Here is a 20129-nt window from a genome sequence, read left to right as displayed (position 1 = left end):
TCCGGCGAGCCGGGCCTGCCCGCGCCTGTCCCTCGGCTGCTGGCAGCAGCAGCGCCGGCTCGCTCCTGCGCCCGCCCTCGGGCCCGCGCGGCGAAGCCCCGCGCAGCCGGCGGCTGCTGCCCGGCTCGGGCCGGCGGAGGGCGGAGCACGGCGCCGGAGCCGAGGGCACGCCGCGGAGGGGCGCACGCAGGCCGCCGGGCCGCGCTGTGCTGGGCCGCGCCGTGCCCGGCCTGGCGGCGGCGGTGGCGAGAAGAGACCGGAGGCGAGCGCAGGCCGCCGGTGGGCGCGCAGGGCCGCCCGCAGCCCCCAGAGAGAGCGCGAGCCTGAGGCCAGGGCCTGGCCAGGCGTCCAGACAGGTGATGGGTGGTGGTGGTGCGGCAGCGGCGGCGGCTCCAGCCTCGCTCCAGGCTCCCTCTCGGGGCTGACGCCCGCCAACGTGCAGAATTACCGGCCAGGTCGCTCCTAGAGCCCGCGCCCGGGAGCGAGCGCGGCGGCGGCCAGCACCGGGAGCGCACCAAGGAAGAGGCCCAGCCCCCGCCCTCCGCCCCTTCCGTCCCCACCCCCTACCCGGCGGCCCAGGAGGATCCCGGCGCGACGGGCGCGGCGGGCGCGCACTCCCCGCTCCTCCTCCTCCCTGGCGCTGCTCGCCTTTCTGCACTCGCTGCTCGCGCCGGGCGCGCTCCACCGGCTCGCTGCTCTCCGCGCCACCCTCTGGGCCGCGCTCCCTGAGGGATGGTACTGAATTTCGCCGCCACAGGAGCCCGGCTGGAGTGCCCGCCCCGCGGCCTCGCCTCCTCGCCGAGCCGCCAGCGCCTCGGGACGCGATGAGGACCTGGGCTTGCCTGCTGCTCCTCGGCTGCGTCTACCTCGCTCATGCCCTGGCCGAGGTGGGTGCCGTCCCCAGGTCCCGTCCCCTCTCCGGCTGCCCCGGCGCACGCCCCCTGCGGCCGCCAGCGGGTCGGGGAGTCCGGGGCTCGGGCTCTGCAGAGCGCGTTTTGATTTTCGTTCGGGTGGTCGGTTTTTAAATTCTCCCGACTGGGTGCTATTTTTTGCCCAAGTGTGTCTGGTGAGTTTCAGCGTGTTGCGTCGCTCTGCCCGGGAGGGACGGAGTGGCGGCGGGGTGGAGGAGCGGGGAGAAACTTCGGGGGGCGCGGGCTCCTCTCCGGGGAGGGAACCGGGCGCGGCGGGCAATGCAGAAACGGGGTGCGGGGAGTGCGGAAGGGGGTGTGTGTGAGCTGGTGGAGCCCGGGGAGGGGGGAGAGCGGCCGACAAACAGGTAGGGACCCTGGCAGCCAGGGTGGGCAGCGCGGAGCCGCAGCTCCGGGCACCCGGTCCCCAAGCCTGGCTGGGCGGCTGGGCCGGCGCAGTCCCGCCCGCCCTGGGCCTGCTTACAGGTGGCTGAGCGAGGCGAGCCGGGGCCGGGCAGGCGCCCGCGCCCTCCCACTGCCCGCGTCTCTCCCCCTCCCCCCTCGCCCCCCATCTCGACTCCCGAATTCCCCGGAGCTCTCCTTGATGAATGACTTTCTCCGGCCCCCCGTCGTGGGAACTTCGTGCTTGAAACCTACGCCCCGCGACCCCCGAGTCCTTTTAAAAATCGGGACGGATCGGGGGGAGGCCGAGTGGTGGGGTTGTCTGGGCAGGGACCCGGGAGCTGCAGGAGGTAGATATTTAATCCTCACATTCCCTGCAGCCTCCCCCAGCCGCTGGCTGGATTTGGGGCGTCCTCGTCGGCGCTAGGGCCGCTGCTGGGCCGGAGCGGGGTGGGGCGAGTGTGGGTGTGAGTGTGTGCGCGCGCGCGCGTGTTTGTGAGACGGAGAGACCCTCTCCCCCGCAGGTTCGCCTGGGATTCCGGGGTGTGAAATTTAAGCCCCTGGCTAGATTAAAGTGTTAGGGCTGCCGTGACTTTCCTCGCCCATCCGTGACGCATTTCAACTTGATCTTTCTGCACGTTGATTTCACTATTAAATCAGCAACTCCCCGGGCCCCCCGGGCCCCCAGACGGCCTGTAACGGACACCCCGGGCAGAGGGGCTGGAGGGGGGGGCTTTTGTTTGAACATTTAAAGGTGGGGCGGGCTTTTTTTTGCAAAGGGCAGACGTGGATGGGGATGGAGAATTTGGGGGTCTCACCCAGCCCCACCCCCGGCCTCCGGCTCCGTGGCCCCGGCGGGGACCCGGCGGCCTGGCGGGTGAGGTGCCCGCGTGGGGCGGAGCCGGGAGCCATCTCCGGCGGGGACCACGCGCTTTGGGCGGGGGCGCGAGCCGGGCCGCGGGCGCTGACCGTGTGGCTCTGCTTGCAGGAAGCCGAGATCCCCCGCGAGGTAATTGAGAGGCTGGCGCACAGTCAGATCCACAGCATCCGGGACCTCCAGCGACTCCTGGAGATAGACTCCGTAGGTAAATCGCGCCCCTTCCCTCGCGCGCGGGGAGGGCGCGGGCGGGCGGGCAGCGAGGTAGCCGCGAGCCGCCTCCCGCGTTCGGCCGGGCGCCGCGCAGGAGCGCACCGAAAGGTCAGAATCCAATCCCGGGCCATAAAAGCCCAGGCGGATGAGTCAGGAGTTTCTCTTCCAATCACCACTTTCTCTCCCAGCGGCGGCCAGGGCTGCTCGCTCGCCCAGAGATTGTTTTTGCATTTAAGGAACAAGCCGCGTGTGTCACAGAAAGTTCAGCCGCATAGAGGGCGCCGGTGCCCCGGCCAGGTGTGCCTGCCTGGGGCCTGCCCTCCAGCCGGGAGGAGGGGCCGGGAGCTGGTCCAGGCCCTGGGCCCAGAGCCATAAAGGTGGGCGGGGGTGAAGGAGGGGTGGACGGGCCCTGGTCGGGGTCCCTGTGCATCCCCAAGAACGTGCGCTGCTTCTGCCCGGGGCTGGGCTTTTCTGGTTGCTGGAGGCCATGTCTTCTCTTTTTTCACGAGCCAATAAAAAGGCGGGCCTTGGACACATCTGCTGTTTGGGGACTATTTCGGGGCTCGCCCGCAGGCCCTGGAGCCCAGCCACTTTGGACGAGTTTACTTGTGAAGTAGACTGTGGGCGCCCTGGAGTGCCTGCTGCAGTCAGAGTGGCCTTGGCCAAGGTCTCGGGGACCCGGGTGGCTGGTTAAGGGGAGCCCGGGGGTGGTGGTGGCTTTGCTGGGGTGTGGACCAGAGAGAGCTCCGTCCAGGAGGCGGACAGGGATCCTGGCCTCCTGGTTGTAGCGTGGGAACTCCAGGGTCAGTGTTAACTGGGGAAACACTCCTATTAGGAAACTGACTATTGACCAGTGAAACCGGGGCCCACAATGAGCTTGTCCACGGAAAGCGGCCGGGTGGGTGGGTGGGCAAGTGGGCAGATCGGTGAAAAGATTTCTCTCCGAAAACTACTCTGGCAAAGAGGTGGGGGTGGAGGAATGGAGGGAAATCACAAGGTCTGGCCATTTGGAAATTTGTACCTAATTATGGTGGCGGAGAGGCCTGAGCTGTTTGTATTTCGTGCCGAGACCGTCTTGCAGCGAGGCCGGCGGTTTCTGTAGTTTCTTGACCCAGGAAATCCTTTGGCTGATCCTTATCGGGAACTGGGTAGAATTTCACTTGGAGATCAGGGTTTGGGCGGGGATGGGGGGGTATCTGCCCCTTGATGTGTAGCCCTGGGGAGAAGGGTTTGTTTCTGGTGAGCCAGGAAGGCACCCACCAGCCGGCTGCTGGGCCCAGTGCACTTGGGAAGGTGGGGGAACGGCCTCCCAGAGAAAGGGCTACAGCTTCTGCTCGGAGGGGGGTCTGAGAAGTGCAGGGCCCCCAAGCTGGAAGGCTCTGGGACACCACCGGGAAATGGGCCATCGACTTTCTGCAGCGACCATTCTTATTCTGGTCCTGCAGCCCCGCCTTCCCCAACCCCCACCATTAATGCTTTTAGCGTTGCTCCTGGAGCTCTGCGGATGGCATTCCTGACCTGGGGGCTTCTGGGCCCAGAGCCTGGGGTGGGGGGGGGCGAGTGTCTGAACCGAAAACGCCAGGATTCTCCAGCCAGTCTCAGCGGGTTTCAGATCCTCGCCTCATAAAAAGCCCCAGGAGTTCACATCCCTCCCGCCCCAGGGACAGGAGTGGCCGCCCCGTCCGGATACCTGTCAAGACTTTCTGTGCCTGGGAGGTTTTGGGTGAGCAGAGAGGACCTCTAGGATGTTCCTTGCCACTAGCTTGCCCCTCCGGTGTCCTTGGTGACACACAACCCAAAGTATTCGTCCTGTTCCCTCTGCTTTGAAAACCAGAGAAGACCTCAGTCTCTCGGGAGCACAGGGCTTGCACCTGTTACTCCTGGAGCTTGTGTGTGTGGGGTCTTCCCCCAGCCCCTGTTCCCACCCAGAGTGGAGAGTGGAACCCCAGCGGGCTGCTGGGGAAGGCTGTAAGCAGCTGTGGAGGATCAAGCTGCCCTCCGGGCCTGGGCTCCCCACTAGGTCTCATTGTAGGTCCGTCTGGGGTCAGTGGGGAAGGGGCGGGGGTGCAGAGGAGTCCGCTGACAGTCTGCTGCCTCTGCAAGTGCAGGTGGGGACCCCTTCCAGGTGGACCTGAGTGGGAGGCTAAAGCCCAGGAAGCAGAAGTGTTTCAAACAGAGGGGCTCCTTCCTCCCGTGGACGGGGCTTTGCAATTGGCTTTTGGGACTGTGGACTCCTCCTAGTGGGCGGGCTGCAGTCCCATCTCGCAGGTGAGAGGCAGCTGGCGTCTCCGACCAGGTGTGGCTGGAGGCCTTGAGGCACCGGATTCCCACCCCAGCTCAGAAAATCCCCGAGCCTGCGAATTCCTTTCTGAGTGTGCAGGAGGGACGGGGAGTTGACTTTCCACGTGTGTGGAGTTTGGGGCCTGTTTGTCCAGTGGCCTCCGAGCTTTGTTCTGTGCCCGCGGGTCATTGAGTAAACGATACATAAATATCCCATCCCGGCCCACGGCCCATTAACGTCCCACCAGGGCTGATGGCTGGAGGGCTTCTTTTCTCTGCAGAGGAGACAAAAGGGTTAGCTGTCGGCAGAGCAGTCACAGGGCGGGATTTACCGGCCTTCTCCTGTAAGTCCCTGCCAACCAGCACCACGAGGCCGCTTCCCCGTGTGCGAAGACTGGCTGGTTTGCTGACCACCCATCTTGATGGGGGGCGGAGGGTGGGCTTGTTTGACCAGAAGCTGTTTCTACTCTGTCTCTTGTCCCCAAAACCAGTTCAGATTTCAGCCGGTGCATGAACTGGGAGGTCCGTTGTCCTCTCTGTTCATTAGGCAGGCGGAGGCCTGGGCGGGAGCTTGAGCTGAGCCTGGACACAAGGTCCTGCCAGTGTTTGCCCTTGCTTGTCACGCCTTCTCCTGGGCCGCGGTGTCCTCGGGCGCGGACACCGGTGCCCACCGCACACCGGACGACTCGGCGCTGACGGAAGCAGGCGGCGCCGGCCGCAGTAGGGCATCGGGGAGTGGGAGCCGATGTCACTGGACTCTCTGAGTGCCGAGACTCTGCGGACCAGCTGCTCTTTGGTTTGGCGATAGCGAGATGACCACCACCAAGTCATGACTCATAAATGTCACTTTTTCATGAAAGAGTGCTTCTTGTAACAGTTGGGTGATGGGAAATTCTTAGAGCATGAGTAGTTCTTTTCTGATCTTATTTTGGGTCTCAGAAAAATAGGGGCAGTGGAACATTGAGTCATTTTCAGTGAAAAGTTGAGTTCCGCTCAGACTTCAAAAGAGTGTGTGCCTTTTGCCGTGTGTGCCTTGGGCGTGGTGTGTGGTTTTCCTTCAGACCGTGTGGCCGTCCCTGGGCCCAGGTGGGCCAGGCACCCGGAGAGGGCCGGGAGGGGGGGTTGAGGTGGCGGCAGGTGGGGGTCTTTGTGCAGCTGCTGGAACGCGTCTCCCCAGGACCCCCTTGCCCCTGGCTCTTTATTGGTAAGGTTGGGGTTGGAGGGGGAGAAGCGGGGGAAGACCTCCAAGCTGGGTCTGGGGGCACAGGAGGTAAAACCAGGTGACACACTAAATCCAGGTGCGCTCAGGGTCAGTGGGCTGGGCTTGGCCAGATGGCAGGTGGCAGGATTCGGTGTTCCGTTCACCCACCTTTTCCCTCTGAGACCTGCGGGCCTTGGGGAAGGAGAGGCTGGGGGTGTGAGTTTGGGGGGCTGCACCAGTCTGGGGGACTAGGGTCCAGTTCTGATCTTAGCTCTGGGGCCCAATGCTTTGCAGCTGCCACCCCCACCCCGGCAGCTTGCTCTGGGATCGTGGCCCTCAGTAAGGTGCTTGGCGGCAGAGGCCTCCTGCTCCTGCAGGACGCCTGTCCGTCACCAGGACGCCTGTCCCAGCCCCGCAGCTGCTCCTTGGTCCTGCTAAGTGGGAGGCCTTGCTTCCCTCTGGTGTGCCTTGGGGGTCTCGCCCTCTGTGGACCAGCTTCAGGAACAGTGGGGTTTGGCTGCCAGCCAGCCATCTGGCCTTGCTGACACCCGCCGAGGTCAGGGCGCTCCACCCTGTGGGTTCAGTGAGAGGCAGAAGGAGACACAGGCACACAGCCCAGCCCAGCAGCACCCTGGCCAGTCAGTCCTCAGCCCCGTCCAGGGTGCCGTCCACGAGGTGGCTGGGTCTGTGGACTGGGAGGGCCAGCCTTGGCCATCCCTGCCTGGTTCAGCCCTCTCCGGGGCATCTTTGGAGGAGGTGCCATAGTGGGGACCCTGCAGCCCTCCCCCTGTGTCCTCAGCTTTGCTGCGAGGTGCAGTGAGGTGGGGGTGTCCGGGGAGGCTTTGCGGAGGTGGGTGGGATGTTTTTGGCAGCCGGGCATCTTTCTCTCCCGCATATCTGGCCACGCCCTGCGTGGACATGGAGGGTCTCCCAGGAGACCCCTTCATCTTGGGGAGCGCGGGTGGGGCTGAGCTGCAGGAAGTGGTGTGGATGGGCCTGGGGGCCAGCCGGTCACTGTTCTTTGTACCTTTAGGGGCTGAAGATGCTCTGGAAAGCGGCCTGAGAGCTCATGGGGGCCCCGCCACCAAGCACACACCTGAGAAGCGGCCGGTGCCTGTTCGGAGGAAAAGAAGCATCGGTGAGCTGGGGCCGGGCCCGGAGAGGGGCCTCGGGGGAGCCTGCCTCTTCCTCCTTAAAACAAAGGCCCAGCCTGCTCAGGGGCTCCTCCCTCCTGCAGGGGTGCCTCCCTGCCCCAGCCTGGCCCTGCGAGAGCCCTGCGAGAGCCCTGCGAGAGCCCTGGAGGGGGAGCCGTCATAAATTCCTTAAGTGCCGGTCTTGTTGGGGCCTGCTCTCCGGGAGGCCTTGCTGGAAGTTGTCATGTTTCATCTCCAGTTCGTCACGTGCCGCCCGGGTGCTCCTGGTGGGAGCCGCGGCCCCGGAGCCGCCTGCGGGGCCCAGCTGGCCGCTCCCGAGGCCCCTCTGTGCCCCACCCCCAGGCTTGGCTCCTGGGCTCCGCCTTGGCATGGGTTTGGGGTGCTGGTTCCTGTCCCTCTCCCAGAGCCCAGGTCTGCTAGCTGAGGGGCCTCTGCGGGCTCTGTGCCCTCTTGCCTCGGGGTGCCATGGGGGCTGTGGCCCATTTGCCCCATGCCCTCAGGATGCGCCTGCTTTCGGTGGCCGTACTCTGAGCCCTGACTGCGACCTCGGGCCGGTGACTTCCCCCGAGCTTGTTTGCTCCCAGAAGATGGGCTTTGTCGCTTGTCCCTTTGAGCACGGTGTGTGGGTGAAGGGTCCTAGTGGAGCTAATCGGGCTGTCCCCAGGTGATACTGCTGCGGCCACATGGGTCACTCCTCCAGCCCACACCAGGGCCAGTGCTCAGCCAGGGCTGCAGAACCCTTGGGCCGGCCCGTCCTGCCCCAGTGGGGAGGCGTGTCCTCGGGCACAGTAAAGGGCTGGACCAAAGGCCTCCCCCGGCTCCATCCCCTGGCCTCCTGTCCGGTTCCCGGGCCCCTCTCACCGTCCCCTCCGTGGGACAGCCAGGCCCCTGCTTCCGGACCTCCCAGTTCAGTGGCTTGTTCTGGGGGGTGCAGGGTCCCTCCTGGGAGGTCTCACCCTGGCAGAGGAGGGGCGTCTGACACCCCCAGCGGCACCTCGTGCTCCTCTTACCTGAGACGGAGCTCCCAGCTCCCTGCTGGCCGCGGGCGAGTGAGTCTGGGTGTCGAGGACGGGGCGCGCCTGCGGGGCGGGGCCCTCATCCCCAGGGAGGCTCCTTGCAGCTCTGCTCGGGGTCCCAGGGCCCTGAGTGTTGCTCGGGTGACAGCTTCAGTGAGCGGTCTGTCTGGGTGCCCTGAGCATGTGTCTGGGCAGCAGGGCCTCCAGGTGGCCAGTCTCCTTGGCTGGATGTTGCCAGGCAGCCATTACACAAGCCCAGCTGGGCCGGGAGGCCGTGTGCTGGGGTCTGGGGTGGGCTTCTCGTCCATCAGTCCCACCCTGATGTCCGTAGGAGTTGAGGGCTTTGGGCTGGACTGGCTGACGTGCTGAGGAGCACAGACAGGGCCTGTGGCCAATGTGGGGTCCTCACAGTGGGCTTCCCTTTTAGGAGCAGGTCCCCTCCCCCAGGCCCCTGTGACACCCCTCCCCCAGGCCCCTGTGACACCCCCTCCCCAGGCCCCCCTGACACCCCTCCCCCAGGTCCCCTGACACCCCTCCCCCAGGCTCCCCTGACACCCCTCCCCCAGGTCCCCTGACACCCCTCCCCCAGGCCCCTGTGACACCCCCTCCCCCAGGCCCCCCTGACACCCCTCCCCCAGGTCCCTGTGACACCCCCCCAGGCTCCCTGTGACACCCGCCCCAGTCTCCTGTGACACCCTCCCCAGGCCCTCAACTGATACCCCTCCCCCAGAGCCCGTGACACCCCCTCCCCCAGGCCCCCGTGACACCCCCTCCCCCAGGCCCCTGTGACACCCCTCCCCCAGGTCCCCTGACACCCCTCCCCCAGGTCCCCTGACACCCCTCCCCAGGCCCCCGTGACACCCCCCCACAGCAAACCAGACGGGATGGTGCAGAGCAGCCTGGGCATGAGCCCTGGAGACCGGACCACCTCCTGTGGGGTCTGCGGGAGGGGGCCTGGCCCTGGGCACCCTGGGCTGCGTCGTGCTCTGCCCAGTGGCTCCCTGGCTTGTCAGCCTCCTTCCCTCTGCCCGGCTGTGCACCCCCTACCTCCTGGCACATAGGGGTCCCTCCTGTTTGACCCCAGTCCTTTCCTGCCCCCCCCCGGCCCTCGCACTCCTGCTCCGCTGGGACGGCTCAGCAGCACCCTGGGGTGTGGGGGACCCTGGGCTGTGACACGTCACATTGGAGGCAGCAGCAGCCACACTCCCAGCAGCCCCAGGCCCAGCCCTTGGAGCTGCTTCAGCTCTGGGGTTTGGGGGTTCGGCCTCCACGCTCACCCAGGCTCCTTCTCCACAGAGGAGGCCGTCCCCGCTGTCTGCAAGACGAGGACGGTCATCTACGAGATACCGCGGAGCCAGGTGGACCCCACGTCCGCCAACTTTCTGATCTGGCCGCCGTGCGTGGAGGTGAGGCGCTGTACCGGCTGCTGCAACACCAGCAGCGTCAAGTGTCAGCCGTCGCGCGTGCACCACCGCAGCGTCAAGGTGAGCCCGCGCCCGGCGGGAGGGCGCGCGGTGGGCCGTCTCCTGCTCTGGGGTCCCTCCCTGCACCCCACGCAGCCTCTCGCAGGGAGCAGCTGTGCAGAAGGACACCTTTCTTCTCAAAGGCAGCCTCGGGGAGTCCCCGCAGCCCGCACTGAGCCCAGAACCTCTCCCAGAACACGGGAGTCGGGGAGAAGGTGCCGGGGTGGCCCTGGGCTCGCTGCCTGTACATCAGGAGGGTACCCCCTTCTACTCAGATGCGGGTGTCCATGGAGTGTGTCTCTGGGAGGGCCCTTCTCGGGGCGCGGCGAGGCCAAGCCTGTCCCCTTTCAGGAGGGACGGGGGACGACCGCCCTCACCACCACCTGTGCTCACTGAGGCCGAGCCCTCTGCGCCCTGGGCCAGGGCTGGCTGAGGGACCCAGGGCCGCTGGGCCGGGTGTGGGAAGGTCACGTGGGGGTTCCTTGTGCTCCCTGCCCGAGTCCTGGGAAAACCCTGCTTCCTCAGTCACTCGGGGCGGCCACGTTGGGGCTGGCTGTGGCCCAGTGGCTGGAAGCTTCTGTCGGGGCCTGGGTCCCCCCTGACCAGCCTCACGTGTCTCCTCTGTGAAATGGGTCTAAAACATGACACCTGGGTGTCTGGCCTGTGAAACTCCCTAGAGAGCCTGGGGCAGGGCCGTCCTGTTTGCCAGGAGGCTTCTGCGTCTGGACCTCAGTCCCTGCCTGGCCCTTTGCAGGACAGGACTAGAGGGAGGCCTGGGTGTCTCCTGGCTTCTCGGAAGGGAGGCGGAGGCTGGAGGGGTCAGGGGCTCCCCATCTAGGCTCTGGGTGGGTTAGGACCCTGGGGCGTGGGTCCTTCCCTGGGCCGCGGGCCTGCACCCTCCCCCTGGGCCTTGCTGGCAGGTGGGCCATTTTCCGGGGTTGAAGATGTCAGCCTGGGGCTGCCGTAGGACTCATTCCTTGACGACTAGTCATTCCAAACCCTCGACGTCAGCCCCTGGCCTCCGCGTGAGGTGCAGGGGAAACACTTCCTCGGTGAAGGGCCGTGTCGCCGGCCGGGCCACTTGTCACATGAGAAGGCCCTTTAGACCCGTAACCGGGACCAGACTTGACCTCGGGGACGAGGTCTCTGCCCCACCTGGGAGCTGAGCAAGCACATTCCACAGCCTGTGGCCCCACGGTCTGCAAGGCCCACACGCTGTGCTCCCGGCCCCGGGTGTTGGCTGCTCTCGGGGCGGGGAGAGCTGTGCCCGGGGCGCAGGCCCCACGGCCTCCACCTGCCCAGCTGGGGTCATGGTCAGCCCAAAGGGGGACAGGGGCTCCACCCGCATTTGGAGACCAGGCAGGCGGGTCCCTGCTCCGCTCAGGCTCGGGGCTATCCCTCCGCCCTGCCCACCCATCCGAGGGTTGGCAGGAAAACATCCGGCCCCAGACACTGGGGTTCTGGCTGAAAGGGGACAAAAGGTCAGTGGGAACAGGGGGCCCATTGTGGAGGCCAACCGGCCTGGCCAGAAGTCTGTCCCCGCTCTACTTGGGGTTGAGACAGAGCAGGCCCTTGGCATCCGAGCCCCAGTTGGGCCTGGTGGGTGCCGGCAGGCGGGATCCTGGCCGGGTGGCACTTTCCTGGTTTCTGGCCTTTGGAGTCACAGAGGCTCCTTATAAACGGAGATGACAGTCAGGCTGGGTGTGGCCACCCTGTCGATGCCCAGGAAGGTGGACTGTTGAGCATGAGCTCGGCTCAAGGCTGCCCAGTGGACCCCAGACCCTGGGTGTCAGGACGTGCTGGGGTCGATGGCCAGCCCCCCACCTTCATCTTCATGAGATCACAGGCCTAGGGCCTGGGGCAGGGCTCACCTGTCCTCTGGGGCCTGTGCCCCCTCCCCTGTGGCAGCTCGATGGAAGGATCTAGAGGCAGGGGCCCAGCACCCCCACAGGACCCCAGGGTAGCCAGGGACAGCTGCTGTCAGGTAGGCCGGGGTTCTGGGGGGTTGACGTCCCTGCTCTGGGCTTGCTGAGGTCAGCATTACTGTCCACTCCCTGATTGGCTTCCCCGAGGAACTGACATCGGACCCTGTCCCGCAGGCCACGCCTGGGGTTAGTTTGGTGGTGGCCGTGACTGGTGTCCCCGGGGCCCGTGCAGATGTGGTCACAGGAAGGAGCGGCTGTGAGCTCCGTCTCCCGTGGAAGAAGCTGCAGGGCCGCCTCCCGCCTGGTCTGAGGGCTCCTGTGGCGTGAGCCGAGGTCCATCAGGAAATGCACGTGGGCAGCCCCCCAGGTCTCCAGGACCCAGCTCTGCTTTGCTAGACTCTGGGAAGCAGGTCTGGGGGTCCTCACGGGGTGCCAGGGATGGGCCTCGACACCCGTGGTGGAGGTAGAGGGGCCCTTTGGGGCCTCATGGCTGTGTGGTCCAGTGTAGGGCCTGAGGGAGAATTGGGAGGCTTGGGGGGCGAAGTGTCATTTCCAGGGAGAGCCTCTGAGCCCCCGTGGGCAGGGGTGCCTGTGCTGGTGTGGGGAGCCCGTGGGCAGGGAGGCCACGCCTTGGGCCTTGGGTGCTGGAAGCGGCGGCCTAGTTCTCAGTCCGCTCAGGAGCCTGGGGTCTGTCCTCCCACCCGCATCTGCCTCCCGCCGGTGGAGGGGAGAAGGGGTCCCCTCACTCTGTCGGTCCGCATGGCCCTGGGGTTAGCTGTGGGGCCGGGGAGGGGACACAGAGAAGCCATGTCTGGAGCAGCGGCTCCGGAGCTGTCACACCGGTGGGGACAGGTTTCCTCGACTTGGGGGGCCCCTGGTTAAGGACGAGCTCGGGGCGGCTGTTTGCAGGTCCAGCCCCTTCCCCGCGGCAGAAGCCGCCTTGTCTGCTGCCTCAGCCTCCTCGCTGGGAAGTGGGCGCACTGAGCTCGCGGGGTGGCTGTGAGCCGCACAGAGGTGCATGGGGGGCACAGTCACTGCTGCGGTGGGCCGGTCGGGACTGACCTGGGGTCCCTCAGGGCCTCCCGCCTCCTGGCAGCCCAGCCTGGGAGCTGGAGCCTTCTGTGTGCAGCCTCCCCTGTGCAGAGGGGAGACGTCCCCTCATTTCCGGTGCATCAGCCGGTGGTTCAGGGCGCAGACACCCCCAGTGGTGGGCAGTTGAAATGTCTGTTTTGTGAGGTGCAGTCCAGGCATCGAGACACAAACGGGGAAGGAAGGGACATGGGAACCCCACCTGGGCCCCAGTGTGGGTCCGGGGGCCGAGGTTACAGGAATGGGGTTCCTAGGACGAAATGTGTCATTCTGTGGACCTGGCTGGAGCGGAGGGTGCTTCAGAGAATTTAATATTCACGGCGTGTTCTTGGGGGAAATGTAGCCATTTCCTGCCCAGACAGGTGCGGGGCATCCTGGAATCCCTGGGGACCCAGGTGCACCCTCAGTCTTTTTTCTTTGATAAAAACAGACCGTCTGAAGAGAGCGGTTCTCAGCCGGAGGTGGCCAGTGTTGTGTGAGCTTTGCAGAGGGACTGGGTGGGGAGGTGTTTCCGGAGGGTCCACCCTGCCCTGAGGTAGAGCGCTCCCTGCTCCCTGTGCCCAGGAGTTGGGGGTCTCGGCTGAGCTGGGGCTCGGCATCTGTCCCCCAGGGGAAACTGGGTGAGGCCTGGGACCAGCGCAGGACACCTGCCCGCCTGCCCCGCCTCCTGTGTGTCCAGCGGAGGCCAAGGGGATGGAAGGAGCCTGTGGAGGGGGTGCATGGGCACTCAGCCAGCGGCCATGGCGGGGCGTGGGCTGGCCTTTGGGTCCCACCTGCTTGGGCTCAGGGGAGGGGGTCAGGGAGCTGCGGCCCCCAGGTGTTGCCTAGGCAGACTTGTTCCTGTTCGAGGAAGGCTGGCGCGTGGCCAGGGTGCAGGCAGGAGCCGGGGGGCTGACTTTGGTGAGAGGAGCCTGTGTGGAAGTCTGGACACCGGGGTCGCTCGGGAAGGCAGCTCAGTCCCAAGTTCCAGGTGCTTCTACGAGAGTGACCTTGTCTGTTCTCCCTGGGACCCTGGGACCCTGCTCCCACTTTGCAGGCCGGAAGGCAGGGCTCCGCCCACGGGGCCCGTGGACATTTCTCAGGCTCAGTCCCTGGCGAAGGGCAGGTGGGTGGGCGGCGTGTCCCAGGTCTTGGGGGTCAGCTTCTCTTCATTCTCCACTCAGGAAACCTCCCAGGCCTGGCCCAAACCCAGGGTGGCTCTGGGGCCCCACCCCCCACCCCCAGCTCGTACCCGGCCACGGGGTTCACCATGTCACAGGGTCGCCAGCCAGGTGCCCACAATCTGCGCGGAGGGTTAACTGCGAATGTAGCTGAGGGGCCCCGGCCGGGCCTGGGCGAACCTTCGGGCCGCTGGCCTGTGGGCTGGGTCCCGGTGGTCGGTGCGGGCTGACCTCACTCCCAGGGTCATCCGCTCTGTGGACTTCAGGCCTCCGCAGAGTCAGCGAAGGTCCTCCTCTCCCCTTTCCCAGCTGCCCTGGGCCAGAGTCTGCTGCCCCGCCCCCGCCAGCTCCGCATGGCCCTCTACGTGCTTGGGGTGACGCCTGTGGGTGTTGCTCCCCTTCCGCCTCAGTTTCCCCAGATGAACAACAAGGGGATGAGTGGGTGTCTGAGGTCTGGGCCCTGGGTCCCAGTGGGCAGTGGGCCTGTATGTGTGCCGTGCCCCTGGCTCTGTGTGGGGCCTGGGGCCAGCGGGCGGCTGTGGTGGTGCCTGCTGGGGACCCAGCCCCGGCTGTGGCCTTTGGGATGGGAAAGTCTCCTGTCACCTCCTGTCCACACACACGGGCAGTTGAGGAGGGAGTGGTGGCTGGTGGTGCTCACTGGTCGGGCTTCAAGTCTGAGGGCCAGGTGTGCGTGAGGCCGAGGTCCTAGGACGGGCTGTGTGCTCTGGGTGTGTGTGTATGCGTGTGAGGCCGAGGTCCTAGGACGGGCTGTGTGCTGGGTGTGTGTACGCGTGTGAGGCTGAGGTCCTAGGACGGGCTGTGTGCTGGGTGTGTGTACGTGTGTGAGGCCGAGGTCCTAGGACGGGCTGTGTGCTGGGTGTGTGTACGCGTGTGAGGCTGAGGTCTCGTGATCAGGCGTGTGCACTGGGTGTGTGCATGTGTGTGTGTGCCTCTGTGTAGGGCGGAGCTGCATGCCCAGGACGGATTAGCCGGTGTCCTGGGGTCCGTGGGGATGAGACCTGGAGGCTCCCCTTCTTGCCTGGACTTGGGGCCATTTTCCCCTGCGAGTCCTCCGGGTAGTGGGCCCGCCCCGTGGTTCTGTCTGGAGAGTGCTGGCCGGCAAGGCCACGGATGGGACTGAAGAGGTACCGACCCCTGGGACAGTCCCAGGTCTCTGCCCACATCGCCTCCAAGTCCACAGAGGCCTGTGGCCTGGCGTCCAGAGAAGGCCTCCTGCATGGGACTGAGGCTGTGGGGCGGCCTGGCCCAGCCGGTCTGGTGGGGGGTCCTTGGGGCAGGCTGTGTGGCCTGGGGCCGTGCCGGCTCTTGGGGGGGGGGGGGCTGCAGGAAGGAGAAGGAGGGAGGGTGATGGCTGGGGGGGAGCACACAGCAGGGTCGCCCCTGCCCTGGCCGGGGTCCCCCTGTGATAACCAAGGACACACTGGAGGGCATTGCCTTGTACCCCAGATGCCCCCAAAACATGGAATCATCCCTCCCAGGCTCCCCCTGAAGCGCACCCTCAGGCTGCTGGCACGCGGGTTATCGGGGGAATCAGGACCAGACCACAAATGCCGCCTGGGGCTTGTTTCCACCCGCACCCCTGCCTGGAGGTCAGGCGCCTCCTGGCCTGGGGGCGAGGGGCTCACCCGGCCTGTCGTCCTGCAGGTGGCCAAGGTGGAGTACATCAGGAAGAAGCCAAAGTTGAAAGAAGTGCAGGTGCGGCTGGAGGAGCACTTGGAGTGCACGTGTGTGCCCAGCAGCCCGAGCCCGGACCCCCGGGAGGAGGAGGCAGGTGAGCGGCAGGCGCTCCCCTTGGCTGGGCTCCCGGGCGTGGGCGCGGCGGGCTGGGGATCGGGGCGGCCCCGAGGCCAGTCAGCTGCTTGCTGACCCTGGGCACCTGCGTGGGTGGATTCTGTCCCTGGGACGGGCGGGAGGCGGGCGAGCTGTTGGCTCTGGCAGGGAGGCAGAGGCTGCGGGGCGGAGGGGTGGGGGTGTCTGAAGTTTCTGGCCCTGGTCAGCAGGGCTGGTTGGGGGCGCAGGGGAGATGTGTGTGCGGAAGGTCGCCACCAGGTGGGACGTCGGCTGCCGGGTCGCTGGCTGCAGCATGGCCAGGGGTCTCGGCCTTCCCCAGCGGGCAGACCGTCCGGGAGCAGGATGGTCAGGGGGCCAGGCTGGGGCCCAGGGAGAGTCCACACCTGCACGCATGGAGGTAGTTTTCTTCCAGAAAGACCAGCGGCTCAGGTGTTCCTTACTTCAGTGCCCCCTGCCTGCCTGCCCTCGGGCCGCTCACTCTGCCTGCCCTTCTGTTAACAGGAAGGCGTAGGGAGTCAGGTAAAAAGCGGAAAAGAAAAAGGTTAAAACCCACCTAACAAGCCAACCAGGTAGGAGCTGTCGCTGGATGGGCCGTGTCCGCGGGGGCGGTGCGATGACTGATCAGGGCGAATCACCGCGGACGAGGCCCTGATCGGCCCTGATTGCTTCTGCTCTGGCTGTGGGTCTCCCGCTTGGTCCCGACTCCTCCCTCCCTTCGCCCAGAAGTCTGGCCCACAGCCCTTCTGGCCCGGAGGCCCCGCTCTGGCTTTGGTCCTTTCGTTGATTGGGGGCATCTAATGAGCCGAGTGATTGGGGTTTGCTGGGTAGCCCTGGAATCAGCTCGGGCAGCGTGACCTCCCCACTAGACAGGTAAAAACACAGGCTTATGGGCGCTGCAGTTAAGGGTTGTCAGAGGCTGGACAGATCTTTGAGGGTAGATACTCCCGTCTCATGTACAGAGAGGGAAACCAGACCATGTCGTCATCGGGGGCTGCTAGAGCTCCAGGAATCACACCCACGCTCCAGGCTAAAAGAGAGTAGGGTGGGGAGAAGGGTAAAACAACCTTCTTCGAGAAATGCCACCCGAGACCTTCACTTGACCGCACGGCCGTCGCTCAGCAGCAAGGGGGTGTGGGAAATGCAGGCTCGCAGGGGGCTTGCTGCCTCCACAGCGGCCCGGAGCGGCCAGCGCCAGGCCTCCAGAGCCTTGGTTTGGCCTCTGGCTCTGGAGAGCTGGTCCTCCGTGGCGTCCACAGCACATGGTGGCGGAAGGACTCCCTGGACACAGGGCATCGAGGGGGCTGTGGTTGGCAGTGTGGCTGCAGGAAGCTCCCAGGTCAGGAGATGTTGAGGCGTGTGAGTCAGGCACATTACTGAGGATAGTCTGAGGGGGAAAGGCCCAGGTGGAGGGCCCACGGGTGTGGGCGGTTTTGTGCTGTCTGTGCATCTACCGACCACTGGGCTCCGGCCTCCATGGGCCAGCCGATGGCAGAGACCAGAGTGAGAGGCAGGTGTCCCTGCTGTCCCGGCCCTGCTAACACTCAGGCTTTGGGCACGTGGCTGGTGTTAGAATGACCAGGGGACAGGACGTAGCACGGGACGAGCTGCTCTCAGCTCAGAGCTCGGTGTAGGTCTGCCTGGTCAGAGGCCCCTCCTTTGGCTGGTGGTATCCATCCTCAGGGTTGCCTCATGGCCCAATGTGGCTGCCAGAGCTCCAGGAATCACATCAAGCCCTCAGCTGGAAGAAAGTGGAAGTTGAGAAGAACTTTTCTGGGGCTCAGTTTCCCCTATGTGTACAAGAGAATTACTCTCAAGCCTTATTCTTTTGTGAGATCCTGAGATCCTAGTTCCAGCTCTGGTCAGGATGTTACAGAAAGGGTAACAAACCCTGTGTGGTGTGAAAAATTTCACGAAAACTTCGGATCCTAAGACTGGCTGCTGTGTGTGTGCGCGCGTGTGTGCACATGCGTGTGCGTGCGTGTGCCCTTGGTCAGGTTGAGAGTTCGCTCGGTGTGGTTGTCATGGTCCCATCTCATTGCCTGTCTCTCCCTCTCCCTGCAGATGTGAGGTGAGGATAAGCTAGCAGCCCTTTCCCGGGACATGGATGTACATGGCGTGTTACATTCCTGAACCTACTATGTACGGTGCTTATTGCCAGCGTGTGGTCTTTGTTCTCCTCCGTGAAAAACTGTCTCCATGCACACTCTGGAGAACAAAGAGACGTATGCGTTTGTTTAATGTGACATCAAAGCAAGTATTGTAGCACTCGGTGAGACAGTGAGAGCTTCCTTGTCGAGAGAGAGCAAACAGCCACGGAACCCGACCGACAGAACTGACTCAACAATGCCCAGACAGCCGCGGGAATGGAGGGCGCCCTGTGGGACGGCAGCGACGGATGCCTCGGTGGACGGATTTCTGTCCAGGGTGGTCACAGGTGCTTTTGCCAAGGACACGGACGGAGCCCGCTCTCCTGGAGGACGGACAGGTGCCACGGCTCTGCAGGGGTGCGCAGGAGCGGGTGTCTCGGAAACCGCCACGGGACTTTAGAAACCACATCTCCTTGCTGTAGTGTTTAAGTCTATACGGAACCTTCCTGAGAGCCTTAAGTGGGGTTTGTTTGTTTGTTTTTTTTTTTACACCATAAAGTGATTATTAAGCTTTCCTTTTTACTCTTTGCCTAGCTTTTTTTTTTTTTAAATTATCTCTTGGATGACATTGACACCAATAACACCGGCTGCTGTGACAGTCAGGACAGGGAGATGGTGTTTCCTGGCGGGGTGCGAGCAAACGGAAAGATGTATTAAAATAAACATGGTACACCCACCTGTGCATCATTTCCTAGATGTTTCTGACTTGACGTGCTTCTCCCTCCCCGTCTTGCTCTGCTTTTTAATTTAAGCCATTTTGAGACAACTATGCGTGAACCAATCAAATGCTGCCCGGTCTCCTGTCCCCGTGCGCTCGCCGGTGGCTGGGAGGTGGCGACTGCCTGTGTGTGCACACAACCTAAATTCTTTATTTTTGGTAAGATGTTACGCTTTTCCGTGTACTCAAGAGAAATGTGCGTGTGTTGTTTTTTGTTTTTGTTTTGTAAAGGTGAAGTTTGTATTTTTATCTAATATGACCATTTTGCATACCTGAGAGCCTGCTATGTTTTTGTTTTTGTTTTTTGAACCAAAAGATGAAAAAAGCACCAACAAAACCCATACACGTGAAATGCATTTCGTGGTCACCGTCTTCTAGTTGCGTAACTTGAGTCTTGGTCCTGCCTCTGGTCCCGGCCCGAGGTGCAGCTGCTGGGGCACCCGGGTGGTCCATGGGGGGAGGAGAGCCTTCTGGGCCGGCGGCGTCCCTGGGCCTCCTGCCCTTGGGACCGGAGCCTCGCTGGTGCCTGTAGCCCTCGGAGATGGAGGCCCTGCACCCGCCAGAGCAGCCACGGGGATGGAGGAGGTAACCTCACTCCCCGAGCCAGCCAGCTGCCGTCCCAACCTCGAGGCTGCCCAGCGTGTGGCCAGCAAGATCCTTTTGCCTGTGGGGCTGTTTCTGGTGTCCATCATGTGTTTGCGGGGGATTTTTTATAAAGAAATTCCTCCAGCACACATTTTCTACACTTGGTTCTCAGAACGACACCTCGAGGGGCCGGTGGGGAGGGGGACTGGTGGGCAGGAGGCTGTGGCCCCTGGTTCTCACCCTGGGCCCGGCCGGTGCCTCGGGCAGCACTGTTTGGACCCTGAGCCCGTGAGTGCGTGATGTGAGATGTGTAAACGTCGTTTGTGTATTCGTGTCCGTGATGCACTGAGAATCCTGCTCAGTTTTCCTTCACGCGACACCGGCTGACGAACGGCCTACGGAGCCTGTGCTCGGGGAGGGGGAGGTGCCACCAGGAGGGTCCAGGGTTGAAGTCGGTGGCAGTGGGGACTTGGGCTGCCTGGTGGGTTGAGCTACGTCCATGCAGCCTGCAGGCTTTGCCCTGCATTCCTGGTATTTTCCGCCCCTCACCGGCACCTCACCGGCACAGTCACCTTGGGCTGCATCTGGGTGTGGCTGGGCTGGCTCTTTGTAGTCTTTGAGCCAGAGGCCTCTGTCGGGGCCCGAGTGGCCTGCAGCTCAGGCAGAGCGAGGGTCAGCCACGCCGAGGACAGAGGAGGGGGCCCTGGCCCTGCTGGGGTCTCGGTTGTCTGCCTCCTTGTGCAGAAATGGGTCACACCTGCCCCGCCTTGTCCTTGTTTCTGCAGTTCGGGGCTTGGGAGCTCTGGGGCAGCGGCCTGTCCACCTGTCCACATGCTTGGAGACCCCTGGTGACGTGGTCACACCCATCCTTGCCTTGTGTTGGTTCTGTTGGGTTGTGAGATCCGGGTTCCAGGGGGTGGGTTTGCCCTGTAATGTGGGCATCTCCCTCTGCCTCCGTGTCTGCTCTGTGAGGGGAGTGGACCTGGTTGGAGAGCAGCTGTCCTGCTGGCCCCCAGGTGCCGCGTCTCCTCCAGCTGCTGGCCCAGGCCAGGCTCAGACAGTCTGGGTGCGCTTGGCCTCGGGTCCCTCCAACCCCGTCCTGGAGAGGGAGCTGTGCCCTAGGCATGTCCTTAACCCTCTCAGATGACCCTGAGCGGGGAGCAGTGATGGGGAACCCAG

The 20129-nt window shown here is 64.3% G+C and overlaps 1 protein-coding gene across 2 annotated transcripts; it reads left to right on the top strand.

The window, feature by feature from the left end:
• Positions 1 to 434: 434 nt before the first annotated feature.
• PDGFA (platelet derived growth factor subunit A) lies at positions 435 to 18170 on the top strand. Of its 2 annotated transcripts, XM_036240761.1 has the most exons (7): positions 435 to 887; positions 2299 to 2395; positions 6915 to 7019; positions 9348 to 9535; positions 15354 to 15480; positions 16002 to 16069; positions 17562 to 18170. In XM_036240761.1, exons 1-6 carry the CDS (start codon positions 825 to 827, stop codon positions 16055 to 16057), a joined length of 636 nt encoding a protein of 211 aa, XP_036096654.1. In that variant the 5' UTR covers positions 435 to 824; the 3' UTR covers positions 16058 to 16069; positions 17562 to 18170. The 2 variants fall into 2 exon arrangements, with proteins under 2 accessions (XP_036096654.1, XP_036096655.1); XM_036240762.1 differs by lacking the exon at positions 16002 to 16069 and having other exon boundaries at positions 664 to 887.
• Positions 18171 to 20129: the final 1959 nt, after the last annotated feature.

This window comes from Molossus molossus, unplaced genomic scaffold, assembly GCF_014108415.1.
Source record: "Molossus molossus isolate mMolMol1 unplaced genomic scaffold, mMolMol1.p scaffold_m16_p_4, whole genome shotgun sequence".
Classification (NCBI taxonomy): Eukaryota; Metazoa; Chordata; class Mammalia; order Chiroptera; family Molossidae; genus Molossus; species Molossus molossus.
The sequence above is the reverse complement of the archived record's forward strand: the minus strand, read 5'-3'. Positions and strand labels throughout refer to the sequence as shown.